General features: G+C 34.6%; 1 protein-coding gene across 1 annotated transcript; it reads left to right on the forward strand.

The window, feature by feature from the left end:
• The first annotated feature begins 5803 nt into the window (after nt 1-5803).
• On the forward strand, nt 5804-8921 carry LOC110739426. Its single transcript, XM_021919885.1, has 8 exons — nt 5804-6005; nt 6300-7042; nt 7085-7286; nt 7536-7789; nt 7871-8077; nt 8190-8282; nt 8382-8527; nt 8681-8921. The coding sequence occupies exons 1-8, from the start codon at nt 5804-5806 to the stop codon at nt 8919-8921; spliced, it is 2088 nt and encodes a 695-aa protein (XP_021775577.1).
• The last annotated feature ends 3445 nt before the right edge of the window (nt 8922-12366 follow it).

Here is a 12366-nt window from a genome sequence, read left to right on the forward strand (position 1 = left end):
TTTTACTTTAATGCAATTTTCAGCTTATCATTTCAATTGCTTTGTTGATTGTTCAAGTTTGAATTAAATTTGTAATTGAATTAGTTTTATTGATATGATGATGATGAAATTGTTGATTAGCTTAGTTTTGATCTTATTTTTAATAGATTGTGAGTAATTCTCTTGCTAGGGGAATGGTGAAGCATGTATGAGCGATGGATTGATGCTAATTGGGGGAAATTGATGGAGTTGATGTTGTGATTAAATTGGTTGATTGATTAAATGCATGTGTGTGATTAATTGAAGAGTAGCTATCTTTGATTTGTTACACTAGAATGCATTGTATGTTTGCATTAATACAAAAGGTTGATATGTGGCTTGCTTTTGTCGATTGAGTAGGTTTGTAAGGCTCCTAGTTAGAGTCTTTTGTAGTTGGCGCTAGCTTGACCTCTAGGAGATTATCCTACCTTACTCTTTTTTTATTGCTTAGTTGATTTTCCTTTTCAATTCTTGACTTAGTCATCTCCATTCCGAGTACATGCGAATCCTTACCGTAGTGCTTGTTAAATTTGATTTCAATATTATTGTTTGATTGTTTTAAATACACACACCTCACTTTATTGCTTTGAAATAGCTTAGCTTTTACTTTAACTTTCATTTCCTATTCCTAGTGGTTTGACCCTCGACTTACTCTATGCTTTGTGTAGGGGTGTGTTGAGAGATTATAAATTTTGTTTTGAGCAAGGATAGATTAGTTTTCAACGACCTAGTCTCGCCTTCGGGCCAGGGATGTGATAAGATGTGTTGAATAGGCTTGAGTTGAGTATTTTCGAAAAGATTAGCTAGGCCTTGGCTAGTCATGACCGTGGTTGATCTTAGGCATATACTTCATGCTCGAGTTTTATTGCTTAAGGATTCTTGTATCTATGCATGTGCTTTTCTTTGAGCAAATTGATCTTTGGGTCTGTTTTTGGGCAATGTAAATTGCTTGAGGACAAGCATTTGGATAGCTTGGGGGGATTTGATAAGTGGTTTATTTCATCACTTATTGTGTTAATTTAAACCCGATTTTGTATTCATTTTCCCTCTTTCTAACCCGTTTTTGAATGAAAATGTTTTATCTCGGCCTTGCCCACTCTTGGTTTGTGTTTGTCCATGTTTTGCAGGTTTATTGATTCAATTTGGCGAGCATTTGATGCATGGATTTTGTTTAGGGAAAGAAAAATAGAGAAAGAAGAGCCCGCTCCAGCTGGAGCGGGCGTGCACCTCTGAGGAGAGGGCGCTCCAAACTCCCTGTAAACTTTCTACCAAGTGCATCATGTGAGGAGCAGGTGTGCACCTGTGAGGAGTAGGCGTTCCTCCCCAACCTTTCAAAACTGCCTATATTATGAAGTTAGCTGGTAATACCCCGTATTTTTATACGTATTTCATTTAAAATATGTATTTTGTAAAAGTATTTAAATAATTTTACTGTTTTAATTATGGTATTTTAATTATTTATTCTATATAAATTTGAATGTATTTTATAAAAAGGGAAAGTTTATTGAATTAATTATTTTATAAAAGTTAGGCTTTATGTTAGGAAAATATGATTTTAATAAATTTTATTAGGGAAGGGATAAGGAAAATTAAAAGAGGAAAATTTAGGGAAAGTATTAGTAGAGAAGGGGTATAAATATCCCACTTATTAGGCAAATCAACTTTGTTTTTTTTCCCCAAGGTAAACTTCTCCCTCCTTTCTCCTTATTTTTTTTCTTTCTTTTCTTTCTCTTTTTTTTCCCCTTCCCCTTCTTTTTTTTCGGCTGCCCTTTTTACCCACCACTGCCGACCACCGGCAGCAGGTGGCTGCCGTTTTCCTCCTCCCCTTTTCGATTTTCCAAAAAAAAAAAAAAACTTAACCTTTATTGTTTATAACTAATCTATTCTTAGATCAAATTAATAATTTTGAGTTTTGGGATTTGATTTTGAAATTTGATAATAAGTATTATGCTACTAAATTTTCAGAGTATGATTTTAATTAAAAAGCCCCAATTTTTGAAACCCTAGGTTCTTGATTTGTGAATAATTAAAGGATTATGATGTATAATGGTTTAGATCTTTGACCAAAGCGTTTTAAGGCTTATTTACAGCAAGTTTTAATTAAAATAAAGTGCTGGAATTTTTTGTAGAGTATTTAAAACTAAGTTTCTTTAAGAAATATAAATTACTCATTAATTGAGACTAAAGTATGATGTTATAAATATAATTTTATCTTATTTTAATTAAATTATCAGGGGTTTTAATATAGTATATATCGCTGGAAATTTGTTTAGAGTGGATTTTAATACTCTACTATGATTTTAATGTGTAGGAGATCTTGAAGTAAGCAATTTTTATTAGTCGTGGCGATTTTAAGATCGTATTCAAGGTACGTTCGCGTACATAGCATATATTTGGTATTGTAATATCATGTTAGGCTTGATTTAAATCAATTACCAGTAGTATCATGCTAAGGTTTATGTTTGGAATGGTGGATTATTGATGTTGGTTATTGAATTATGAAGCATGATTTATTTGTGATGATTTATGGATTGGAAAATTATATTTTGGCATGATTATATGGACTGCATTTTTATTTGTAGCATGTAAGAATGCATGCTTAATTAAACTACAAATTTAATTTGGTTTGGAATATTGAAAATGAATTTTATTATGGTTCATATAATTTTTATTGATGCTAGAAGCATGAGTAATTAGCTATATAAGTGTCTTGGTTCACGAGGAATAAGTTGTATGTTGGTGCCTTCATGCACTTAAGGTGTTTTTGACACCGAGAGATAGGATTTGTGGCGCTTTATGCGTTTAAGGTGTCTTTGTCACTGAGGTAGTTTTAAAAAGGGTTCAACATTAAATATTATGTGGTTACTAATTATTCAAGAATTAAATTGACATGTTTGGTTGATTGAATATTTGTTGTTGATTGAATGGTTGTGGTTTGAGAGTCATCACCAAGTCTAATAATCTTTAAATAACGCAAAGTAAAAGAGATTACACACAAAAACTCTTGGAACGTATATACCTTGAGTATGAACATATGGGGGGAGTTATGGGGTTTTATATTTTACCATAACTTCTAATGGAGTACAGGACGCTGTACATTCCTTTTATTTATTGTTATGCGCAGGAATTCCGCCACCTATGTGTGGTTTTGTGCTGGCACGGTTAGCTCCCGTGTCAGATAACCTAAATTTATTTTGGGGAGGTAGAGTTGCAAACTCGTTCGATGTGTGATCAACGCTTAATAAATTATTTATTGGTCTGGTTAAAAAGTCTTGTTGAATGTTGTGTGTGCTTGTAAACAGGAGCATTGAGGTAAGTGTGTGTTGATAGGTGAAAGCATGTTAGCGTGTTTATTTACGCTTATGTACTCAGCATTGCTGATTGTATGTATGTGTGTTTTGGCCATGTCTTTATCTTGGCCCTATGATGACCCATTTTAAATTGAGAGCAGTGGAGGCAAGTAGAGATAAGCTTTTCAAGTATTGAAGCATGTTCGTGACGAGGCATGAGTGAAGAGCGAATTATGCTAGTTTCTATTAGTTTACAATGTGTTTATACTTTAATTATTTATATGTGGATCTAACATCAAGTTTTTGATTTGGTTTGGTTTTAAATAAGGGCCTGTAATTGTTCCAAGTTGTAGGTTGATTTTCATTTTACTTCGTTTATTTTGGTTTTAACTTTACTTTCGTTTGGTTAACTTTTCAAGTTGGTTTGTTTTGGAAAGGTTTTAAAAATTAGTCTTCTATTGTGTATCTTTGATGTTTGCCTTATCTGTTCAATTGTGGCGGTAATGTCTTAGATATTTCTATTTAAAGTTTTATACAGGAAAAAACAGGTATTTTAAAATAAAGGAATTTCTAGGGTGTTACAAAGTGGTACCAGAGATTTGGTTGAGATTTTAAAATTACCACTAAACCCGAAAACGTTTTTTTAGTACTATGTTTTAAACTTGGCCAAGTGCTTATTTATTTATACAGTGTTAAATTTTGTTCTGATTTTATATATTTTTTTATAAAAAAACGAACCGAATTTTATTTTTTTATTTAAAGTGGTCCGAAATTTTTTTTTAGAGGGACACCCAAATTTTTTTGGTGGGGGTGTCCAAAATTTTTGGGAAGGCCGAAATAATTGCCCCTTTTTCCTAGGATTTCGAATAAAATTTTTAGAAGGGTAAAAAAAAAATTTTTAGTTTGATCATTGTGCAGGGAAGCAAGAATTGAGGTAAGGATTATGTGTAAAAAGCTTTTATTATCATGTTGGTGAGCTTGTGTAGGAAAAGAAAGGGCATATAAGCTAGAATTTAAATTTTTCCCTATGTGCATAATTTTTATTTTGAGATGTTCAAGCATGTTGTATGACTAAATGTTTTACGATGAAAGCATGCAATATGTGAATTGTTATATGTCACCTTCCAAGATTGTATGATTGAAAACCGAACTTAATTTTTGCAAAAATGTATTATTTATTTTTTTTTATTTCGGGAAGGGAATTCTTTTCTTAGAGTTTTCTCTACAGGATGCCTATCTTTCCTAGAAAATTCACTCATTTGGGCACACTCGTTAAAAAAATAATGAACACCCCTACGATTACGTAGAAAAGATCAGTTACTTTTGTACCTATATGAGTAATGTCTTACGGGACAGAGTTTATGACACCCCTGATCACATCTCATCGATGATCATCCATTGCCTTCCAGAGGAGCCTCCGTACATAGCTGTCAAAGAAAGATTTTCTAACTTTTACTTTCCAGGAGACATCCCAAATTACTATAAATACAAAGATTGTTATGGCCGGTGGTATCCAGATTATGCATTCCTGACTAGTTACCTCGTAAGAGTGGAAAAAGCCCATTGTCAACACTTACATCTTCCATACCCCGACTACTGCTATAACAATCAAGCAAGGAATAACCCTCCACCTAGTAATCAGTAGGGAGTTTTTCTTCGTCTTCTTCTTCAGGGGGAAATCAGGTAGAAAATGAAGGACAACAAGAGGGAGATAGCTCGCTTATGGAGATTTCTGATCCTAATCCACCTCCAACTCCAATAATAATAGACATTTCATTTGATGAGGAGGAAGAGGCAAAATTTGTACAAGTAGAGCCCGAACCTGAGACACCTGAACCAATGGAGGAGACAGATGATTCTAAATTCGTTCCTGCTAGCCACAGGCAATCTACTGACAAAAGAGATAATGTTCGAAAGGATTAGACTCCTAAAATTTCTTTCCATTAAAAAAATCTTAGTTTATTTTCAGCATTATCATTGTTCGCAGTCTAGTAATAAGTGGCATGTCCACAAGGATTCAGTGAACATATGAAAATTCATAAGTGATTAAACTCATTTATATTTTAGTATTTCTTTCTTTCTTTACATCAATAAAATTTCCACTTTATTTCTTTACTTCTTTCTGCCAATTTAATTTGTCTCAATCACAACAAATAGTTCCATCTCCGATTTATCCATCTTGTATTGCTATCCTAAATATTCAAACCTTACTGCAATTGAATTTGACTTGTAGTTTCAAGCCTTGAGGGTTCATGGGAATTATTTTTATTTATTTACATGATGCTTTATTAAATGTATGGTTGGTTAGCAATCAATAATTAATTGCTAAGCTACAAATTTTGAGAAGTTTAGCACTACTACCCCAAATTGTTAGCTTTAAATTTATTGTGTATGATTTAAGGGTAATTAATTAATGGATGAGAATATGCCTTGGGAGCTAACCAACATTTTATATTAAACTTAGTACCTTATTCTTTTAATTCAATAAAAGAAAGATGGTAGGGGGAAGCAGTACTACCAATGATGGAAATGAACTTAGTGAAGTAGTGAGACAATTGGCAGCAGTTGCCCAACAAATGGCAAGGAACTCAACTAGTAATGGGGATGCTAAGGCATCGGAGAGCTTTTTAAGAAGGTGGCTCAAAGTAAACGACCAACCTATCAAGGGGAGCCTAATCCTACCATACTGGAAAACTGGTTGAGGGAGTTTGAGAAACTGTTTGGAGCGGTAGGATGCCTAGAGAATTCTAAGGTGTGTTGTGCTACCTACTATCTGAGGGGTGAAGCTAACCTTTGGTGGCAACAAACTAAGCTACCATTAGAGCATTACCTGGATTCAATGGACTAAGTTCCAAGGGAAAGTGAGAGACAAGTTTGACCCTAGTTTCCTACAGAAGCAAAAGGCAGAGGAGTTCTCAAACCTTAAGATGGAAAATATGTCAGTTATTGAATACTAAACCATGTTTATTGAGTTGTCCCGTTTTGATGTAGAGTCTGTTGCTACAGAGAAGGCAAAAGCTAGAAAGTTTGAAAGTGGCTTGACTACTGATTTGCAGTTAAAGCCGTGCGGGCAAGTGTTTGAGACCTTGGATGATGTATATGGAAGGGCCGCACACCTTTACACATTGGAGGAGAAGAAAAAGAAGGAGTTAGCTGAGATAGAAGGAAGAGAAAAGAGGAAGGAAGTGGGGCAAGTTTCTGGTAACCATCAGGGAAACCAGAACGACTTTAAGAATCAGAAGTACCACAATAATAACAATAACTTCCACAACAATAATAAATTCCAAGGTAACAACCGTCAGGGAGAACGTAATAACATTGAAGGGGCTATAAACCATAACCAAGGGAATAACAAGAATGGGAGGACTTATTTTTGCAAAAGGTGTAGAAACAATCACCCTGGGAAGGTTTGCGAAGGCAATTTGGTTGCTTGTCACGCTTGTAATAAACTTGGGCATAGGGAGTATGAGTGTTTCTCTAAGAATACCAATGGGTACAGGCAGAAAAGTAATAATTTTGGAGGAAATCATAGGAATTTTCAAGGGAACAACAACAACTTTACTAGGAATAAGGGAGCACATCAGAATAGAGTAAAGAACAATAATAATAACAGTGGGAACAACCAACAGAGAGGTGGAGCTGTAGGGAAATTGAACGTTATGAGCAAGCATGAGGTTGATTCCACGAAAGATGTTATCACTAGTACTTTTTCTATTAACTCTATTCCTGTTAATGTATAATTTGATTCTGGTGCAACTTTTTCTTTTGATTCTAAGGTTATTGTTTCAAAACTTAAAGACTGTTTAAAATCAGTAGAAGTAGTTGATCTACTTATAACCATCCCTACGGGTTGGGTAGTGAAATGTACCAAAACCCTGAGAAATTTGCTTTTAGAAATAGAAGGAAAAGTATTCCTGTCTAATTTCATTGAGTTCGGGTTGAGTGACTTTGATCTCATTCTAGGAATGGATTGGTTGAGTAAGTACCATGCTGAGATCAGTTGTCGATTGTAGAAAGTGAAAATGATCACAAGTGAGAAGGAGTCATTGACTTATTGGATGCATGGTGAAACCAAGTGCCAAAAGTTAATATCAGTGCTTAAATTGGCAAAGCACATGAAGAAGGGGCATCCAGTATACTTCTGTAGTGTTAGAAATATGGATCATGAGCAAGTGACTAAACTGGAAGATATATAAGTAGTCAATGAATTTCTGGATGTATTTCTAGATGAGATCCCTAGAATGCCACTTGAGAGGGAAATTGACTTTACCATAGATTTAGTTCCTAGAACAGCCCCAATATCTAAAGCACCATATCGAATGGCACCTACAGAAATGAGTGAGTTAAAGGAGAAATTACATAATTTATTAGATATGGGATACATTAGACCAAGAGCTTCCCCTTGGGGAGCACTGGTTTTATTTGTGAAGAAGAAATATGGGAGTTTGAGATTGTATATTGACTACAGGGAATTAAACAAAGTAACCATAAAGAATAAGTATCCCTTACCAAGAATAAATGATTTTTTTTATCAATAAAAAGGTGCTACAATGTTTTTAAAGATTTATTTGAGGTCTGGGTATCATCAATTGAGGATTGCAGATGAGGACATCCCTAAAACTGCATTTAGGACAAGGTATGGACACTACGAGTTTACAGTTATGCTATTTGGATTAACAAATGCTCCATCAATCTTTATGGATTTGATGAATAGGGTATTTCATCAATTTATGGATAAGTTTGTGGTAGTATTCATAGATGATATATTGGTGTACTCAAAGAGCAAAAAAGAGCATGTCGAACACCTACGAGCAATTCTAAAACGCTAAGAAAAAATAGTTTTTTATGCAAAGTTCTCTAAGTGTGAGTTGGTTGGAAAAGGTGGAATTTCTTGGTCATTTTGTGTCTAAGGATAGAGTAGAAGTAGACCCAGCCAAGATTGAAGTTGTTAAGAGTTGGCCTACACCCAAAACAGTATCTGATGTGTGAAGTTTTTTAGGTTTAGTAGGGTATTATAAGTGTTTTGTTAAGGATTTCTTTGAGATTGCTAAACCTATGACTACCCTGATGAAGAAGGATAAGAAATTCGAGTGGGATGATAAGTGTGAAGAATCATTCCAATTGCTGAAGCAAACACTAGTCACAGCACCAGTGCTTATGTTGCCAGATGATAGTGGGGTGTATGATGTGTATAGCGATGCATCAAAGAATGGCTTAGGGTGTGTGCTTATGCAAAATTGAAAGGTGATTGCATATGCATCGAGGCAGTTAAAGACCCATGAAATGAATTACCCAACTCATGAATTAGAATTAGCTGCAATTATCTTTGAACTAAAAATCTGATGCCATTACCTATATGAGGTGAAGTGTAGAATCTACACAGACCATAAGAGCTTGAAGTATATTTTCACCAAAAAAGACCTGAACTCTCAGCAAAGAAGATGGTTAGAGTACACAACGGATTACACCTTAGATATACAATACCATGAAGGAAAAGCGAATATAGTTGCAGATGCTCTAAGTCGTAAGACCATTCATGGACTAAACATATTAGTAGTAGCTAATGAGTTGTGTAGGGAGCTGATGAAGTTTAATTTAGAAGTCGTAGAATGAGGTGTACCAGCCGGTATTCTTGCGTGTTTAAGGATCCAACCAACAATATACGACGAAATACGAGCAAAACAAGAAGGAGATGTGAAGTTGGATAGGATTCGCGAGAAAATTGAACAAGGAAAAGCTACACTCTTTAAGATTCATGAGGATGGGATTTTAAGATACAAAAGTTGATGGTGTGTACCATAGAAATGTGGGGAAGTAAAAAAGAAGTTGATTGAGGAGAGTAACCATACACTTTACTCAGTACACCCAGGAGGGGATAAACTATATAAGGATTTGAAAAAGATGTTTTGGTGGCCTAGAATGAAAAATGATGTTACAGAAAAGTGTTTAACTTGCCAAAAGGTGAAAATAGAGCACAAAAGAACCCAAGGAGCAGTGCAGCCATTGGAAATCCCCGGATGGAAGTGGGATTGCATTTCGATGGATTTTGTGACTTGCCTCCCTAAGTCAAAGTGTGGAAATGACACCATTTAGGTGGTAGTGGATAGACTTACAATTCCGCAGTGTTTATACCAATGAAGGAGACTTGGAAGATGGAGCAGCTTGCAAAATCATACATCAAACATGTTGTGAGACTACATGGAGTTCCAAAGGATATTGTGTCTGATAGAGATTCCAGGTTTCTTTCAAAATTCTGGAAAAGTGTACAGGAAAATTTTGGTTTAACACTTAAGATGAGTAAAACATTTCACCCTGCCACAGATGGACAAACGGAGAGAACCATTCAAACCTTGGAAGATATGTTAAGAGATTGTGTTATAGACTTCCAAGGAGGGTGGGAAGACAACTTGGATTTAATTGAATTTTCCTATAATAACAGTTATCATGAGAGCATAGGAATGGCTCCATTTGAGGCTTTGTATGGGAGGAAGTGTCGCAATCCAATTTATTGGAACGACATAAGTGAAACAATGATTCTAGGGAATCAAAAAAATTGAGGATATAGTAAAGCAAGTAAGGGAAATTCAAGCCAAGATTCAAACATCTCAAGATCGCCAAAAGAGCTACGCAGACTTGAAGCGTAGAGAAGAAGAGTTTGAAGTTGGTGATAAAGTATTGTTGAAGGTGTCACCTATGAAGGGAGTGATGAGATTTGGGAAGAAAGGGAAGCTTAGCCCAAAGTACAATTATCCATATGAAATATTACAAAGAATAGGCAAGGTAGATTAGCCTAGAGTGGAGAAGACCCAAGGTAAACTTCTCACTCCTTTCTCCTTATTTTTTTTCTTTCTCTTTTTTTTACCCTTCCCTTTCCTTTTTTTTCGGCTGCCCTTTTCCCCCACCACTTCCGACCACCAGTAGTAGGTGACCGCAGCCACCAGCAACGTCAGCCGCCGGCAGCAGGTAGCCGCCGCTAACAGCAGCCGGCAGCAAGTGGCTGCCGTTTTCCTCCTCCCCTTTTGGTTTATTGAAAAAAAAAAAAACAACTTAACCTTTATTGTTTAAAACAAATCTATGCTTAGATCTAATTAATAATTTTGAGTTTTTGGATTTAATTTTGAAATTTGATAATAAGTATTATGCTACTAAATTTTCAGAGTTGATTTTAATTAAAAAGCCCCAATTTTTGAAACCCTAGGTTCTTGATTGATGAATAATTGAAGGATTATGATGTATAATGGTTTAGATCTTTGTTTAAAGTGTTTTAAGGCTTATTAACACCAAGTTTTAATTAAAATAAAGTGTTGAAATTTTTAGTAATGTATTTAAAACTAAGTTTCTTTAAGAAATTTCAATTACCCATTAATTGAGACTAGAGTATGATGTTTTAAATATAACTTCAGCTTATTTTAATTAAATTATGAGGGATTTTAATATAGTATATATTGCTTGAAATTTGTTTAGAGTTGATTTTAATACTCTACTATGATTTTAATGTGTAGGTGACTTTGAAGTAAGCAATTTTTATTAGTCGTAGTGATTTTAAGATCGTACTCTTGATACGTTCGCATACTTAGCATTTTTTGTTGTTGTAGTATCATGTTAGGCTTGATTTAAATCAATTACCAGTAGTATCATGCCAAGGTTTATGTTAGGAATGGTGGATTATTGATGATGGTGATTGAATTGTGAAGCATGACTTATTTGTGATGGTTTATGGATTGGAAGATTATATTTTGACATGATTATATGGACAATATTTTTATTTGTAGCATGTTATAACGCATGTTTAATTAAACTGCATGTTTAATTTGGTTTGGAATATTGAAAATTAATTTTTTTATGGTTCATCTAATTTTTATTGATGCTATAAGCATGAGAAAGGAGCTATATAAGTGTCTTGGTACACGAGGTATAAATTATATGTTGGTGCCTTCGTGCACTTAAGGTGTTTTTGACACCGAGGGATAGGATTTGTGGCGCTTTATGCGTTTAAGGTGTCTTTGACACTGAGGTAGTTTTAAAAAGGGTTTAACATTAAATATTATGTAGTCGCTAATTTTTCAAGATTAAATTTGCATTTTTGGTTGATTGAATATTTGTTGTTGATTAAATGATTGTGGTTTAAGAGTCATCACCAAGTCTAATAATCTTAAATAATGTAAATTAAAAAAGATTACGCACCGAAACTCTTGGAATGTAAATACCTTTAGTATAAAGATATGGGGGGAGTTGTGGGGTTTTTTATTTAACCATAACTTCTAATGGAGTACAGGATGTTGTACATTCCTTTTTTTTTATTATTATGCGCAGTTTTTTTTATTATTATGCGCAGGAATTCCGCCACTTATGTGTGGTTTTGTGCTGGCACGGTTAGCTCCCGTGTCAGTTAACCTAAATTTATTTGGGGGAGATAGAGTTTTAAACCCGTTCGATGCGTGATCAACGCTTAATAAATTATTTAGTGGTCTAGTTTTAAAGTCTTGTTGAATGTTGTGTGTGCTTGTAAATAGGTGCATTGAGGTAAGTGTGTGTTGATAGGTGAAAGCATGTTAGCGTGTTTATTTACGCTTATGTACTTAGCTTTGCTGATTGTATGTATGTGTGTTTTGGCCATGTCTCTATCTTGGCCCTATGATGACCCATTTTTAATGGAGAGTAGTGGAGACAAGTAGAGATAAGATTTTCAGGTATTGAAGGATGTTCGTGACGGGGCATGAGTGAAGAGCGAATCATGCTAGTTTCTATTAGTTTACAATGTGTTTCTGCTTTAATTATTTATGCTATTATTTATATGTGGAGATAACATTAAGTTTTGGATTTGGTTTGGTTTGGTTTGGTTTTTAATAAGGGCCTTTAATGGTTCCAAGTTGTAGGTTGATTTACATTTTACTTCGTTTATTTTGGTCTTATCTTTACTTTCGTTTGTTTAACTTTTTAAGTTGATTTATTTTGGAAAGGTTTAAAAAGTAGTCTTCCGCTGTGTATCTTAGATGTTAGCCTTATACGTTTCCACGGTGGCTAAACACATCTACTTTTGGCCTCCTTTCCCAACAGG

This window comes from Chenopodium quinoa, unplaced genomic scaffold (genome assembly GCF_001683475.1).
Source record: "Chenopodium quinoa cultivar QQ74 unplaced genomic scaffold, ASM168347v1, whole genome shotgun sequence".
NCBI lineage: Eukaryota > Viridiplantae > Streptophyta > Magnoliopsida > Caryophyllales > Amaranthaceae > Chenopodium > Chenopodium quinoa.